The sequence below is a fragment of the Diabrotica virgifera genome, chromosome 3 (assembly GCF_917563875.1).
Source record: "Diabrotica virgifera virgifera chromosome 3, PGI_DIABVI_V3a".
NCBI lineage: Eukaryota > Metazoa > Arthropoda > Insecta > Coleoptera > Chrysomelidae > Diabrotica > Diabrotica virgifera.
Genome location: NC_065445.1, coordinates 36,431,818 through 36,450,516, shown reverse-complemented (window position 1 = coordinate 36,450,516; position 18,699 = coordinate 36,431,818). Strand labels below are relative to the sequence as shown.

At 33.2% G+C, this 18,699-nt stretch overlaps 1 protein-coding gene across 1 annotated transcript in view; it reads right to left on the bottom strand.

The window, feature by feature from the left end:
- Positions 1-972: 972 nt before the first annotated feature.
- LOC114338385 (uncharacterized) overlaps positions 973-18,699 on the bottom strand; it is a 42,506-nt gene continuing 24,779 nt past the window's right edge. The window contains exons 2-4 of the mRNA XM_028288976.2: positions 13,159-13,330; positions 7,270-7,463; positions 973-1,387 (exon numbers count right to left, since the gene is read on the bottom strand). Coding sequence (XP_028144777.1) covers positions 1,080-1,387; positions 7,270-7,463; positions 13,159-13,330 — 674 coding nt within the window. The 3' untranslated portion in view covers positions 973-1,079. The remainder of the gene's footprint in view (positions 1,388-7,269; positions 7,464-13,158; positions 13,331-18,699) is intronic.

The following is an 18,699-nucleotide window of genomic DNA, read 5'->3' as shown; positions in this document are numbered from 1 at the left end:
TTTTTGTTTTCAATGGAGTTTTTACTTACGAAAAAATCAAACAAGATAGAACTTTTTATAATTTCATTAAGAGGGAACAGTAGCAACAGGTAGCGAAAACGCGTTCCAAGATTGCGGCTGTAATTTTTAATATTTTTTCGAGATATTTGGACGTGTACAGAGCCCAATTTGAAAAATATATTAATATGTGGAAATTACTCTGTAATTAAATACAATATTAAAAAAACGAGCCTGTACCGCCATTAAGAACAAAAAAAAATACACTTTCTTCAAATAAACTTTTTTATCCGATTCCTAGATTTTGTGTCATTTTGGAACTACTAATGAAATAAAAAATTTTAGTAGTTCCTAGTAGTTAGTAGTTTTTAAAATTTTAAATTCCTTATCACTCGAAAACGATCAACTTTAGAGAAAAATTACAAGAACCTTTTTTGTCCAGAATGGTCCAAAAAACCTAAAAAAATTGTCCGGACCAAAATATTGATTTTTGCAATTTGTTTTAAAAATAAATTATTTAAAAAAATTTGGACCACTTTTCGCGTGGCGACTTCTTGAACCTTATTCTAGGGTATCTCACGAATATGACTATGCAAAAAAATCTCATGGGAATATTTTTCCAACGAACCCGCCGTTTTCGCCTTGTCTAAGAGAGGATAGAATAAGAATTGAGGAAATATGGAACAGAATGGAAGTAGAATGTCCAATTACAAAAAAGTTGGAAAAAAGAGCTCTGCAGTGGTACGGGCATGTACAAAGAATGCTAGAGCAAGGTGGTCGAAAAAAATATTGAACTGAGACCCGTCGAGAAGAACACGGAGAGGAAATTCTGATACGAGATGGAAAACGTACATAGGAAATGCTATGATAGATAGATATCTCAGAGAAGGTCTGGTAGAATAGAGTGCTGGGAGGACGAAAAGGGTAAACTCATAATGGGAAAAAGCCGAAGAAGAAGAAGAAAAAAGAAAAACACAGTTTTAAAATATTTATTTTTTAAAAAATGAATACAATATTTTGTTAATTAACCCGTATAGCAGTAATTTTGTTGGTGTTCTTCTTCTCCTCATAACTGATTCGGGTTAATTCTTTTTTGGATATAAAATATCAAAAGGGTATTTTTTGTAAATACTTTCAACGACATTCTCGGTAAGAGTGGCTATTATTTTTTCAAATACGGGTGAAAATTCCTCCAAAAGCACTTTGTAATTTTGATTTAAAATTTGATTGGCGCGTTGAGTAAGGTCTTCGTTGCCTTTAAATAGATCATCGAATTCAAAAGCGCATTTTTCTATGTCCATTTTTATCTTTGTATCTGTAATGTGAAGATGTTCTTTACCATTCCTTGTCACTACGTCAAAGAAAACAAGTACATTCGTTTTGATATTAGCTGAAAATAAAGGAATAGTTAGTTAGATACTTCAAATTTTCTTAAAAAATATGTGTGGGTATCCATATATCGCAAGATAAAGTAAATTCTTTATTTTAAATTTTGATCTTCATATTGGAAGCATCCTGAAAAAATACAATAATTTTTAAAGTAAAAAAATCACGTCAAAAATGTTAAATTTTTTTAATACAGTCGAACCCGCTTGTTGGAATAGCCTTGGTGCCAAGCAAAAGTATTCGTATAATCGGGTTATTCTAATAAAAGATCATTGGTTGCTAGTACAAACGTTTCGCGACCTCAAATTCCTATTCCTAAAACCGGGATATTCCTATAACAGGTATTCTAATAAGCGGGTTCGACTGTATACCATAAAAATTAAGCCTCAAAGAATTGATTCAGATTTACAAAATTCCTCTGGAGTGACTGTTTGCGTAAGTACAGTTCAAATAATCGCTGTCTAGGATAAACAAATTGTATAACTAATAAACTATTTGGTAGATTTGTTTGAAATTTAGCACACTTTAATAACTCATTAAGGGGGTAGGCGCAAAATTTCGGCTTCAATGCTTTTTATATGTATTCATTTTTTTCGAATCCTGAGAAAACTAATAAGTATTTCTGAAAAATTTAAACGCAGAATGAAAGATTATGTTATTACCGAGGACCGAAAGTCTCTTAAAACTTCTATAATGTTTATTTTAATAAGTTACAGGGTGAGAAAAAGAGAAAATTTAGTGTGATTTTTAATTTCAAATATCTCATTCAAAAGAAACTTTTCGTTTATTCTAAGGCACTTTGGGACCTCGAATAATGGAATCTTTCATTCTGCGTTTCCATTTTTTTTTAAAAATATTTATTAGTTTTCTCAGGATTCGAAAAAAATGAATGCATTTAAAAAGCATTGGAGCCGAAATTTTGCGCCTACTCCCTTAAGAAACTGCCACAATTTTGAGTAGTTATATTACATGTCGCTATGCAAAAACAAAGATTTTAACATTTATAAATTACTTTAAAAATGAGGCTTTTTTGCAATTATCTCGGTAAATTGTTTATGTATTTTAATTTGAAATATGTCAAAATTAACGAACTGTTTCTAATCTACGAGTTTTATTTGGATAATTTTTTCTCGAAAATATATAAAAAACGTTTTATCGGCAAAAAATTTTTTTTTTCTACTTTTTAAGGTTGTTAAGAAAAACAAAGGTCAGCTTCACGTATTTTTCATCAGCTACCGCTTATATGTATACTTTTTAGACTCTTCAAATACCTGTATAAGATGTATACGTGAAATCAATGATTTTTACGATATAGACTAGTGCAGTGGTTCCCAACCTTTTTCCCATGATCGCCCCCTTAGACAGGTTTCACCGGTTGTGAATACTATAATCGCCCCCCTCCCCAATTAAATTGAAACAAAAAATTATTCAGTACAATATTGATTTATTTTTACATTTCGTAAAATGATACATGGTAAGTCATCATTCAATCTTCACTTGCCCACTGCTGGACATAGATCTCTCTCATAATTTTCCCTCTATTTCTATCTTGTACCTCTTGCATTTTGTCGACGTGCTGGTGAACATGGTTTCTCCCTTGGGCCTGGTGATACTCACATAATTTCTTTATGTCTGGCTCAATGTTGGTTAATAGCTATGTACCTCAAATCCCCTCCAAGGTGGAGGCAATATGTTTTAAGATCCTCAGAATAACCACATGATGATTTCTGGGGAATTTCGTCAGACCTCCTCTCTGTATATTTTCTTCAGAAATAGATAGTTTGTCAATGAATGTTCCGACTACTCCCTTCGCTTTGGCCATATTTATGTTCTTCCTTTGTAATTCCAGATTCGTTCCATTTAATTTTTCAGAAATATCTGATAGTTAAGCGATGTCATTTCGCTTCTCTTGTAGTGCTGTACTCAGTGTGGGTCAGTAGTTATAAGAAATTCGATAATAGTATCCATGAGACTGCAGAACCGCCGTAAGCAATTCCCTTTCGAAAGCCAGCGGACTTCCTTATGTAGTACTGTAGTAGCAATGTATTAAATATTTCATCATTTTCTTTACAGAGTGTCAGAGTGTACGAAATATTCCACCATTCTTTGGTTTTGCTTTAATTTTATTTACCTCATCTATGACAAGACCAATATTTACATATGAAGCACAGACATGGACCTTCACGAAGGAAAATATGGAAAGAATGGCCAATACTCAAAGGGCAATGGAAAGAAAGATGCTGGGTATTAAGATAAGTGACAAAAATAAAAATACATGGATCAGAAATAAAACCAAAGTGAAAGATCTAAACAAACATGCAGCTACTCTCTAGTTAAAAACATGATAAAACAACAGACAAAAAGACGGAAGATGGAACGAAGCGACAATCCACTGGAGACATTGGGACCGTAAAAGAGGAAAGGGCAGACCACAGATGAGATGGTCGAATGACCCAAAAAGATACGCTGGGACCAGATGGACAGGATTAGCACTGAAAGAAGAGCGGAAAAATAAGGGGAGGTCTACGTTCAACTTTGGACAAATGAAGGGCAAAAGATAGATAGATGACAAAACGACCACAATTTTGGCCGTACACTTTTTGTTGGAGTCAGATCGGCAGGGTCGGTACCTACTCTCATCATTCTTATCCCACTTCTATCCCTTTCTCTTTTGTGAGGATGTTCGCCCAATACGAAAGCTCGATAAAAGGAAAATGCAGAATTAATTATAATGTATTACTTACCTATAGAATTAAATTGTATCATGATTCATAGCCCTCTGTTACTAGACGAGATGTTTGTGTTATTATTACCTGCATTGGTGTACATTTAATTACTTTTTTATTATCCTATGGATATCCGATCGAAAGTATTGTTTTTTCTTCTCTATTACCCATTTCTCTTTTCCCAGATTCTAATCGCCCACCTTATCGCCCTCTTTTCTCTATTGCCCCCCATATCGCCCCCTTCGCTCTGTCGCCCCCCTGAAAATCTCAAATCGCCCCCAAGGGGGCGATCGCCCCCCGGTTGGGAATCACTGGACTAGTGTACTCTCTCTTACCACATGCTTGCATTGATAATAGATTCTGATGTAGAATAGCTTTTCTACATAATCTTTCTACAGGTTTTAATTGTAATTACTCTTGTTATTGTTAGAATTATGAATACTAAACGAACTTTATAAAAACACAGTGAAATCTAAAATTACTTTACACTCTAGTAAGGGACTGCTTTCCGACTAAAACTTAAACGTTTCACAGACCCGTGCGAACCTGTCGGTCGGTGTAAACAAAAAAGGGATCAAAGGTTCCGCTCTTAAAGTTTGTTGTTCTACTATTTTTCTTACTTGTACGGTATGCGGCAAAATAAACAGAACTGAAATGCGTATGCCTCTTTGCAAGACAGAACTGAAATGCGTATGTGTCATGCGATGAAACGTACTTAGTGGTTTCCGAAGTCGTTATAACGTACGTGAATGTCGTGGTAATGTTAAGTGCTTCAGAATGGTTCTCAGTTTTGCAGAAATTTTTTTTATCGTGGAGTACTATTTTTTGTCATACGGAAAAGATCGCGAAAACGGCGGTTCAAGCATAAAGCCAACAATATGGTTTCAGCAAAACTGGGTAACCTGTCACACAGTCAAGGAGTCTCTTCGAATACTGCGCAATCATTTTGGGAGATCGCCACTCATCACCATAGGCGTCCATACCTATAAGCAGTGGGGGCGTAGCCCCCTTAGCTTTTTGGGTGCCATAAATTATATATTGTCATCCAAAGTATACCAAATGTAATGTGCAACATCTTCACATTTGCCCCCCCTAAAAATTTTTATATGGCCGCCCTTGTACACCAAATAACGCCACCGGATGCGTACAAATGGGAAATGCTGAAGGAGGAAAGACCTATCCACCGTCTGACATTTCGGAATTGTGGACTAGAATTAAAGATTTTCTTCGTGCCAGACATCTTTAACATCGGTTTTATCGGGAACGTCGGCGTCGTCGTGAATAATGTTTGAGTATATTCTTTTTAGTATATGCGTAGTACAAGCATAGCATGTACCTTAAAAAACATTCTAAATTTCATGTTCTTTGCATATACTTCAAGGAATATTCTCGTACCGAATATGCTGCGTACATTCGTGTACGTAGTATCTCGGAATATTCGTAAAAGTTTATTCTTAGAATATACCTTTATCAAATATTCTTAACACATACTTATAAGTAGATACTTTTAAAATATCTTAAAAATAATATGTATATGTATAGGAAGTATAATATTAGCCTTATAGATTATCAACTTCGTTATTTTTTAGAATAATTAATAAAATTTTTGTATGTAAGTAGGTAGTATTGAACGAATTTCATTTCAAAGTTGTTGTATGGTAAAAAGTTTAAACATTAATTGTATTAACGTTTATTATTAAAAATTCGTTTCCATAATTGAAATTTCCTACCATTTCTAGTTTATCATGAGTATTTTTTACATAGTTGGAATTTGAATTTAGGTACATTCAATTCAATATGGGCCATTCCAGCACCAAAACGTGCCAAAACCAACAACCAAAGGCTTTGGTGTTGCCAACCGTCGAGTAAGCTTTTTCCGTCAACTTACCTTAAAAATTCCTACTTTTATAAAAAAATTCCCTCCTGTTTACAAAATCTGAGAAGATATGTTTAATTATTTTCAAATATTTTGATTTTTTTAATAATTTACAATTTGGGCAATTAACTTTTCCCTTTATCACCTTTTATGTTGAAAATTCCCGCAAAAAGGGAGATTTCCCTCCGTTTGGCAACACTAACCACCGATGTTGTTCCACAATACATATCCCCCGTCTTATTCTAATCATTTCTGACCATTTCTTACCTGAATGGATCAGGGATAGGAAACAACGGTAAAATATGAAAACGAAAACATGCATTATTTATTTGTATCTATGCAGTGTGCAGTGTTAAGGATGAAGACGAATGATAAAGTACAAGGACTAACATAATCTCTTTATTTTGTTTGCGGTGCTTCAAAATATATCTAATCTATTTTGTTAACTCAATATTACTTAAATAGTACGTATCTAGGTAAATAAACATATAAATATATAAATTTTAGTTACTTATTATACATAGTTTAGTTTAGCTAGATATTATATAATAATTTATATAAATACCTAAAATTTATAAATATGTACTTTCTATTTAAGTAATATTGTAGAATGTAGGTATTAACTACATTCTCATATGCAATTAAAATATATGTAAATATAATAAGTATTTGGTAGAACCAGTAGAACCTAAGATGAGATTAGGTGATGCTGAAAACACACTTCTGAGCAATAAAGCACATTGATAGCACGTTCTTAGAATATTCTTAAAAATATAATTCTTCCTATACAAAGATGTGCGGTAGTACGTTCTAAGTATATAAATAGAAGGTATATAGCACTTCTTTGGAATACTCTAAAAAGTACATTCTTGGTATAAACTAAAAAGATGTGCGGTAGTACGTTCTAAGTATATAAATAGAAGATTTCTAGCACTTCCTTCGAATGTTCTAAAAAGTATATTCTTGGTATATACTGAAAAGAAGTGCGGTAGTACATTCCAAGTATATACATAGAACGTTTAAGTACTGTAATGTAGTATATACTCCAGTATCTGCTTTGCACATTCGCAATGGTAATTACGCATATTTTCAGTATATACTTTTTCTGAAAAGTATGTTCTATGAATCTACTAAGAACATGAAATTGTTATGTGGGTATCGTATATCATGTATACTAAATAAGTATATAAATATGTAATCACAATATGTAAATTTCAATATTCATTTCAGTACTGTTTATTTTTCCGCATACTGCACTACACTATGATTTATATTTAGACCTACTCATATTTCCTCGACTCTTTCCTTCGCTGTTTAGTTCAAGTACTAGAATTTTTCCGTTCATCTTGTAATCACTTTCAACTTCTATCACCGGAAAGAATACGTCCGCACCCCACGATTTTGTGTCAAAATTTATGAAGACATCAGTCATTACTATGGAATCCAAGTGGTATACTTTAGCGTTCTTTAGACTACATCTAAAAAAAAAATAAAAAATACAAATTTTATCAAATTTCAAAATAAAAATTTTAATTAAATATAGGTTAGACAAACTAAACAACTAGACAAACTTTAAAAAATGCCAAGTTTCTTGTAAAAGGTATATATTAAAATACCCTAAATAAGGATCACAATACAAAACGTTTTCGGATTAAGGAATCCATCATCAGTGTTTAAAAGCCAAAATTTGCATGCCTGAGCCACCAAAATGTATCGGGTAAAAACCCTTTAAATGTAAATAATAATGATGTTTTACATATTTATATAAAATTCATTGGATGGTATAGATAAACCTGGATGTTACCCAGGGCAACACAGGACTCTCTCCACGTGGTTGGAACTTTTTTTGGAGAAAACCTCACATATTGGATTTCAATGGCCAACTTGGCCATTGGAGAATAGTTGGCCATTGAAATCCAATATGTGAGGTTTTCTCCAAAAAAAGTTCCAACCACGTGGAGAGAGTCCTGTGTTGCCCTGGGTAACATCCAGGTTTATCTATACCATCCAATGAATTTTATATAAATATGTAAAACATCCTTATTATTTACATTTAAAGGGTTTTTACCCGATACATTTTGGTGGCTCAGGCATGCAAATTTTGGCTTTTAAACACTGATGATGGATTCCTTAATCCGAAAACGTTTTGTATTGTGACCCTTATTTAGGGTATTTTAATATATACCTTTTACAAGAAACTTGGTATTTTTGTGATTTATGGTATACAGCCAGCTACAGGAAGTTTATTTTCCTCCTGGATTTTTTTGACAAACTTTACTTCTGTTCATTTAGTCATTCTCACTTTATACTTCAGCAGACTTCAGGCCAGGTAAATCGTGCACAAGCCAAGTACTAAACTTAACAGAATACATACATAGAGGAGGGATTTGAGAAGTAAGATATAGTGGAGATGGCCTTGATAGACCTCACAGCGACCGCATACGATACCATAAACCACAGAACTTTGCTAACTAAGTATAACACTGTGCTTGACTATGACCTGATAAGATCGTTAGATCACTGTGGTGTAATAGACGCTTCTTTTTCTTTACGTGCCATCTCCGTGACGAAGGTTTGCAATGATCACTATTCTAATTTTTGACACGACGTCAGCCCAAAAGAGTTCAGCTGAGCTGCATCCAAACCATTCTCTGAGATTTCCCAGCCAGGACATTTTTCTTCTACCTATGCTGCGCCTTCCTCGAATCTTTCCCTGCATTATTCATTTTAGGAGTTCATATCTGTCACCACGTGTTATATGACCCAAGTATTGCTGTTTTATTATTTTGATGGAATCCAGTATCTCCCTGCTGTTCTCTATTCTTATTAGTACTTCTTCATTGTTTATTCTGTCTCTCCAGGAGATTCTTAGTATTCTTCGATATGTCCACAGACGCTTCTACGTTGTGCTAAATGGAAAGCAGAGTAGATGGAGAAATCAAAAAAATGGTCTACCTCAAGCAAGCGTTCTGGCGCCGTCCCTATTTAACATCTACACCAACGACCAGCCAATGCAAACTGATATAATAACCTGATAACTACATCCCTTATTTATAGAGATCACCATATTATGATCACATTTTGAATAAGAGCAAAAAGAAAAAGGTTTAAACGACAAAATTAATGCTGTAGGTAGATACAAAAACGAAAAAGACATAAAAGTTTAGATTCAGACAAAATTTAAACCAAAAAATAAACAAATATTTTTTAAGAAAATATGAGAACGTAAGATTAAAATTGAGTATCACAGGATGATTATAAATAAACTTACCAAGCATTTGTTACCAGCAAGCCAAGAAGAAACTGAAATTAGGGAAGTGACGTGGAGACATTTGGATCAAAAAGTATGGCAGGATGCAGAAGTGTAGAGAAGAGATGGCATTATACTCAGTTGAGTGCAGAAAACAAGCCGATTTAATAATAATAATAATAGTAAGTTTTTGAAAACGACAACAACCTATACTGGGATCGCACTGTACTCACAGACAAATGAGTACCTAGCACATAATAGACCGGATTTCATACTAGTTAATAAACTTACTAAAAAACAACATTAATAGATGTAGCGATACCAAACAAAAATAATCTGCTTGTTAAGTACAACGAAAAGATCGCCAAGTATAGAGATCTCGAAATACAAATAAGGAGACAATGGAGAATGGAAAATACCCAGACAATACCTATACAGGGTGTAACAAAAATACAGGTCATAAATTAAAGTACATATTCTGGGACCAAAAATAGTTCGAATGAACCTAACTTACCTTAATACAAATATGCACATAAAAAAAGTTACAGCCCTTTGAAGTTACAAAATGAAAATCGATTTTCTCGAATATATCGAAAACTATTAGAGATTTTTTATTGAAAATAAGCATGTGGCATTATTATGGCAGGAACATCTTAAAGAAAAATTATAGTGAAATTTGGACACCCCATAAAAATTTTATGAGGGTTTTGTTCCCTTAAACCCCCTCCAAACTTTTGTGTACGTACCAATTAATTTATTATTGTGGTACCATTAGTTAAATTCAATATTTTTAAAATTTTTTTGCCTCTTAGTATTTTTTCGATAAGGAAGTTTTTATCGAGATGCGGCTTCTTTTTAATACGTTTACATACAAAATTTATGAGGGTTTTGTGCCTTTAAACCCCCCAAATGTTTGTGTATGTTCCAATTAAACTATTACTGCGGTACCATTAGTTAAACACAGTATTTTTAAAACTTTTTTGCCTCTTTGTATTTTTTAGATAAGGCACCTTTTATCGAGATGTGGCTTCTTTTTTAATATGGTTCAAAATATACCTAAAAATGTAAATCAGAAATAAATTTTCATATTATTACCAAGTGTCCATAATCGTACTTAACCATATACAAATATGTGGTGGATTTGACAAATATTCAAAATATCTAGATAAAAACTGATTTTTCGAAAAAGTACTAAGAGGCAAAAAAGTTTTTAAAACATTGTGTTTAACTAATGGTACTATAATAATAATTAAATTGGAACGTATACAAAAGTTTGGGAGGGGGGGGGGTTTAAAGGAACAAAACCCCCATAAAATTTTTGAGGGGTTTCCAAATTCCACTATAATTTTTTCTTAAGATACTACTGCCATAATAATGCCACATGTTCATTTTCAATAAAAAAAGCTCTAATAGTTTTCGATATATTGGGAAAAATCGATTTTCATTTTGTAACTTCAAAGGGCTGTAACTTTTCTTATGTGCACATTTGTACTAAGGTAAGTTAGGTTCAATCGATCTATTTTTGGTCCTAAAATATGTGAATAAATTTATGACCTGTATTTTTGTTACACCCTGTAGTATGATATAACTAGACCCAAACCCAGACATCCAAAGTGAAAGTTATCTTCCAACACCAAATTGTTCTGTATGGTCCACATAATGTTCAGAAAAAGTCACACCATTTTAAGCGTCGGGTTTGGGGGAGAGGGGGAAGAAATCGGTAAATTCGTAGTTTTTTACGTTTTTCGTAAATATTTCTAAAACTATACGATTTAGCATAAACAACCTTTTATACAAAAATGTTCTACATTAAATTTGAAATAAAAAAGACTCTATGCATAATCCTTCAAAAATAAACGTTTTCAAAGTTACGGAGGTAGTATAGTATAATTGGTCCAAAAAAAGGCCTAACCTAAACATCCAAAGTAAAAGTTTTCCTCCAACACCAAATTGTTCTATATGGTCTACATATTGTTCAGTAAAAAGTTACACCATTTTGAGCGTCCGGTTTGGAGGGGGGGGAGATGGGGGAGAAGTCGGTAAATTAGTAGTTTTTTTACGTTTTTCGTCAATATTTCTAAAACTATGCTTTAGCGTCAACAATTTTCTATACAAAAATGTTATACATAAAATTTAAAACAAAAAAGGTTCTATACATAATTGCTATAAAATCAACGGTTCCAGAGTTACGGAGGGTGAAAAGTGGAGGTTTTCGATACTTTTTATATTTTTTGGGCAATTTCCTACTGATTTTCTAACAGGGATTTGGGTTTTATAAATCAAATTTGCTATTTCAGTGGCCGTTGGTATGTTAGTGATAAGTCCTTGAAGAATCGTCAACCTCACCACCCAAAATCATCATCAATTGCCCAAAAAATATAAAAAGTATCGAAAACCTCCACTTTTCACTCTCCGTAACTCTGGAACCGTTGATTTTATAACAATTATGTATAGGATCTTTTTGTTTTAAATTTTATGTAGAACATTTTTGTATAGAATATTGTTTACGCTAAAGCATAGTTTTAGAAATATTGACGAAAAACGTAAAAAACTACTAATTTATCGACTTCTCCCCCATCTCCCCCCCCCAAACCGGACGCTCAAAATGGTGTAACTTTTGACTGAACCATATGTGGACCATATAGAACAATTTGACGTTGGAGGAAAACTTTTATTTTTGATGTCTTGGTTAGGCTTTTTTTGGACTAATTATACTATACTACCTCTGTAACTTTGGAACCGTTCATTTTAGAAGGATTATGAATTGGACCTTTTTTATGTCAAATTTAATGTAGAACATTTTTGTATAGAAGGTTGTTTATGCTAAATCGTATAGTTTTAGAAATATTGAAGAAAAACGCAAAAAACTACGAATTTACCGATTTCTCCCCCCTCTCCCCCAAACGCGACGCTTAAAATGGTGTGACTTTTTTCTGAACATTATGTGGAGGAGGAGATGAACATTATATGGTATTGGAGGAGAACTTCCGCTTTGGATGTCTGGGTTATGTCATCTTTTGGATCAATCTTATCATACTACTATCGTTCTTTCTACTACTGGAGTCATTCCGAAGAACCTCATAGAAAACATCAAAAAGCTAGGTCTAAATGAACATCTTTACAAGACTATGCAGAAAGCTGTGCTACTTTCGACCTCTAAATGCGTGCGAAAATTTTTGGGAGACACTCCGGCGTACCAAGTCACCTAGGGCTCGATAACACGGAAAGAGTCCCACCAGAGCTCAATCCTTTTGATACCCTAGGTATCTGGGATGAGTGAACTTTCCCCTTAAAGGGAGTGTGGGCCGTACGGCTAAATCTGGATAGTAAGTATATTACTCTACTTATCCATAAGTAGCGAAATTAATGCACGTATTTTCAGCGGGAATCGTACATACGATGCTAATAAAATATTGATGGCATCGAACTTACCTAACCCAACCAAAATGACTATCTACAGAACATTGATTAGACCCGTAGTAACCTATGGTTGTGAAACCTGGGCAATGACGAAAAAAGATGAAGTCCAACTCAAGACATTAGAGAGAAAAATACTGATAAAAGTATATTGACGGGTGCAAGAGGAAGAGGGCACATGGCGAATCACGAGAAACGACGAGGTTAATGAATTGAATGAAGGTTATGATATTATAAGATTTGTAATGTTTGTTTGAAAAACAACAAAGAAAATATTACAATGGAAGGCGAAAAAAAGAAGGCCCAGAACGAGATGGTTAGATGACGTGGAAGACGACTGAAAACGATGAACATATATGTAAGCATAAGACAATTGAGAAGAAGGGCACAATAGAGATCTGAATGGAACGACATAGCCAGACAGGCAAAGACCCATCCAGGGTTGTGATACCAAAAGAAGAAGAAGAAGAAAAATAGTAAGTTTATTTGCTGACTTTTTTACTTACGTAAAACTTGGACTAGTTGCTATTTCAGCTGACTGTAAGACAAGTGGTGCTAACGGAGGTATAAAAAGTTCCGGTATTCCCTTCCCAAGCATTGGTGTTAGATTCTTCACGTTTCGTGCTAGACATTCTGATGCCTCCTTATTATCTCGAGGACATACTTCGACAAAAGAAGCTAAAAAACATTATTATTTAGGTTATATCTTATTTAGGTTATATATTAAAGTTATATCTATTCCGTTGGGTGAGTTGACGGAATTAATTAAAAATAATAAAAATAAGTTTAACGACGAACAGTAATATATTTATGGTACATTCCATGTCAAATCACTCAGACAAAAAATTTTGGATCTCCGATTTGTCTGAAAATTGGTATATAGCTTCTGCGGGACGTAAAAATAAGATATTTAAGATCAAAAAATCTTCTTCTTCTTTTTTTCTCAAAATGTTATTTTATGCGATTTTACAGTGATTTGATGTTTATTTTAACAAATTTGCATTTTCTGTCGTAAAGTATCAATGAAAAACATAATATTTTAATAGAAAGGACTCAAAAATGGCATTATATGGCATTATAACAAGTTATTTTGAATCAAAACAAGTTTTTGATCAAAGGACATCGTACACATCTTATGGAAAATATAATGTCACTCAAATTCAATAAAATTTATACCAATAGATTCGTTTTAAATTAACGGTCAAATCTTATCATTGCGCCAACTCTATATTTTCAATAATAAGAGCAGAAATTGATATAAATAAATCTGAAATCAAATGGGTACGTACATAAGTTAGAGAGAGAAAAATATTTTAAAATTCCCAAATTGTCGGTACTCCATAAATCAGCGGATTAGTTTCACTAATCCGCTTAGGCCCAGCGGGGTTTAAGCTCTTTTGAATAGCACCCAGAGCAATAGTGATTGTAACTGACACTTTTACTGACTCCAAAAATGTGATTTCGATAAACTTTAATTGCAATTTGCGCCGTAATTAATCATAATTAAGAGTTGGCGCAATGATAAGATTTGACCGTTAATTTAAAACGAATCTATTCGTATAAATTTTATTGAATTTGAGTGACATTATATTTTCCATAAGATGTGTGCGATGTCCATATAGTGTAAAAAACGTTAAAATACGTTTTTACATTTTCCTCCATTCCCAAAATACATCATCATCGATTTGGCTGAAAATTTGCCCACATATAGCTAAAAGATAGGACTTTAAGTGGTTAGAAGGATTTGAATTATATTACAATACCAAAAAAGTTCCATGCAGTAATATCAGACTCAAAAGTATATATTAGTCAAGTCGGGATAGCATTTGACCTTGAATGCCGAGCTGCCCAAAATTTTATTTTTCTGATCTTTAGGGGAGTCAATAGTAGCCTAAATTTAAAATCACGAATGAATTCCTCCGTTATGTTAGCCGCCATCTTGATTTTAAAGGAGAACCTGTTTTGCTCAATATCTCCGCCATTTTTAACTTTTCGACAAAAATGGTAGGAACTGAAATTGTTCCAAATAAATCGTATTTACAATTATTATAATTTATTTTTAACAATTTTTGTCGTGAGGTCGATATTTTCGAGTTAATTGTACTTATAGTAGACGCCAATATTGAATACAATATTGAATGTAACTTTTTTGGTATTGTAATATAATTCAAATCCTTCTCACCACTTAAAGTTATATGTTTTGTCTATCTGTGGGTAAATTTTCAGCCAAATCGATTATGATGTATTTTGGGAATGGAGAAAAATGTAAAACGTTTTCTACACTATAAAATTTGATCAAAAGCTTGTTTTGAATCAAAGTAACTTGTTATAATGCCATATAATGACATTTTTGAGTCCCTTTTATTAAAATATTATGTTTTCCATTGATACTTTACGATAGAAAATGCAAATTTGTATAAATAAACACCAAATCACTGTAAAATCGCATAAAATAACATTTTGAGAAAAAAATAAGATGTTTTGACTTTAAATATCTTATTTTTACGTCCCGCAGAAGCTATATACCAATTTTCAGACAAATCGGAGGTTCAAAATTTTTTTTGCTCCAAAATTGAGTGGTTTGAAATGGAATGACCCTTATTTATTTTGGGTGAACAAGCGGTGTGTTTGCTTATATCTCGAAAGAGGGTTGATTGTTAGCGAGCCGAGGGTTTGTCTGCATCGTTTGCATGCTGTGCAGAGACTGGCCTCTGGACCACCACTTATTATGTCAACTGGTTTTGCGGTTTTGAAATAATGACCAGAAAGGCCCATAAATTCTGCATCTTCCTTTTAAAGACTGTATTTCAAAAAATTGACATAACGAGTGTGGCACTCTGGGGACATCGCAATCTATTAGTGTTTCCTTGAAAGAAATATTAATTTTACACAATCTGTTTAGGGATAACATTTCGTTTCTCGAAATCAACGGCATATGGTTTGTATATCACATGTGGATTTTAAGTGATCAATGCCGTTTCGTTTTGAGAAAAGTTAACAAAAATTAAGAAAATAAAATTAGCAAAAATCGTAATTGCGTACCGCTATACACTCCCGTTCGAGAGAATAAGACGATAGATAATATATAATATACATATAATGAAAATTGAAAATAACAGGAAATAAAACCACGCAATGTTTATACGAGGAGAAAGTAAAATCACTGAATTCACTGTTAACCGACACTTTCTTGATAACTTCCGGTAAATCTTGCTTTTCGCTTTGGTCTGCTGTTTGTTTTGCCGAATACTGTCATTTCTTTTTGGTTCGTGATGGGTACTTTCGTGAAGCTCGTACGCCGGTTTCAATCTGTCTATGGAAATTGTTGTTTCTTTTCCATTTACACGGACGACAAAAGTCTTGTCACCTCGCTTAATAACTGGAAAAGGACCGTGATATGGGTTTTCTAAGCTGCTTTTGATTGTATCACGTCGGGGTCACCAATATTCCGTTGGCTGAGTTGACGGAATTAATTAAAAATAATAAAAATAAGTGTAACGACGAACAGTAATATATTTATTCATTTTGGGTGAACAAGCGGTGTGTTTGCTTATATCTCGAAAGAGGGTTTGCATGCTGTGTAGAGAGTGGCCTCCGGAACACCACTTATTATGTCCACTGGTTTTGCGGTTTTGAGATAATGACCAGAAAGGGCCATACATTCTGCATCTGCCTTTTAAAGGCTGTATTTCAAGAAATTGACATAACGAGTGTGGCACTCTGGGGACATCGCAATCTATTAGTGTTTTCTTGAAAGAAACATTAATCTTACACAATCTGTTTAGGGATAACATTTCGTTTCTCGAAATCAACGGCATATGGTTTGTATATCACATGTGGATTTTAAGTGACCAATGCCGTTTCGTTTTGAGAAAAGTTATCAAAAATTAAGAAAATAAAATTAGCAAAAATAGTAATTAAAGCGTACCGCTATATATCTTACTACCTGACTCAACCACACTTGGTTGTGGCTTGGATATTATCCGATTAATATTATGTTTAATTTATTTAAACAGTATACTTGCCATCAAATTGTTGCAGTAAACCTTAATCTTAAACTTATATTACAAAATGATTTGCATTTGATTGGTCTATGTAGTTAAGTTTCCGGCACAGGTAGAAAATAATAAATGCTAATCTATTGTCCTTTTCATTATTATACCTGCTATTGAGTATGTTTACCTCTCGAAACTTAAGGGGGCGCATATGAAATGCCTACCGCAAGAAGGGTTTCTTACCTGTCGCTAAAATGGTCACATACGAATTGCCTCCCAAGCTCTAAATAAATTACATGCTTCTAATCTTTATGTGAAGGTGAGACGTTGCCACATCTTCGTCCCTTTGTACATTTTTGGTAAAATTGGTATTTTGTTATTTATTTATTTTATTTTCGACCTTTATGTATTAAACATTATTGACACTAGGCAGTATTTAAAAATTTCAACTAACTTATACATACAGTGCTAGTCAAAAGTCCGTACCCCCCCTCGTAACTTTTGAACGGTTATACTTATAATAGTGAAATTTGGAGGAAGGAAATGAACTGACGTATGCTTCTTAACTAGTCATGACAGGTGACGTAAAAGTGACAGATGACTTTACAGCGCCACTGTGACAGATAATTTTAAATGGTACCCTATGGTAAGCGATACCTCGTTTGATAGGTATTGAAAATACCCATTCAGCTATACTAATTTTGTTTGAGTTTAAACTCATTTGTATGAATAAATGAAATAATATAAAATTGTAGTTTCGCATTTAATTAATAAAAATTCAAACCTCCGCCTATGGTTTCTTGTCAAAAAGGTTGACGTTGACGTAAAAACTACTAGAGAGCTGAAAAATGTCAACTTTTTTGACAAAATAACCATGGGCGGACATTTGAATTTTTAATAATTAAATGCGAAACTACAAAGTTATATTTATTTCATTTATTCACCAAAATCAAAATCAAATTAAACCCAAAAAAATTAGTATGACTGAATAGGTATTATCAATACCTTTCAAATGAGGTGTCACTTGCCATAAGGTCCCATTTAAAATGATCTGTCACAGTGGCGCTGTAAAGTCATCTGTCACTATTACGTCACCTGTCATGACTAGTTAAGAAGCGTACGTCCGTTTATTTCCTCCCTCCAAATTTCACTATTATATGTATAACCGTTCAAAAGATACGAGGGGGGGTACGGACTTTTGACTAGCACTGTATATAATTAGTTTTATAACCATTATAATATAATAATCATTATTTTTTGTTATTAATAATTTGACAAAAAATATAAAAATATAAAAAGTATTTTCTAGATTTATTAAAAATAACACCACAAAAAGATCCCTTCAGAATTCATCATGAAATAATCCCTTAAAAATATATTTTTTCGGAAATGGTAATTATCCTGTATTCAGATGTTTACCTTAACCACATTAAATAAAAATGGTCTTTTCAGGGAACTCGAACCCTGTGTCTTCTGTTAGGAGAGACCAGAATAAAAAATTCCTGGTTTTTCCCCGTGATTTACTAAGGAATCACTAACACGAGAATTGTACTGTCACCATTGCGTGTGGTTGTCTTTTTAAAGACGGATCACATGCTATGATTTTTTGTGACGGATATTCTTAAGTTAAAGTTGATTTCATGTAATCGAATGAACTATTTTCCATAAAGTCGTCCCAGGAACGCAACTCATAAATATTGGCAATATCATTTTAAAGTCTTCTACTTTAAAATGTATAATATATGTCTGAGTTACCGATATGAATGAGTCAGATTAAATTAACTTATTAGAATTTTTTTACTAAGCAACAACATTTTTGTTTAATTTATTAATATTTTGTATTTTGACAACGACGTCCAAAGTGGAAGTCGAAACGTTAATAAAATCATTTTTTTAAAGTTAAATTTTGGCCTATTTCCCAATTAGAATAGTGAATTAAAATAAATGGTACTCCGTTCAAAGGTAAAACTTTTTATTTGGTCTGTTTTCGCCGAGGCTGTTTTAGTCGGGGCTGTCTTGACCGGGGCTAGTTTGTGTGCGATCTATTTTGTC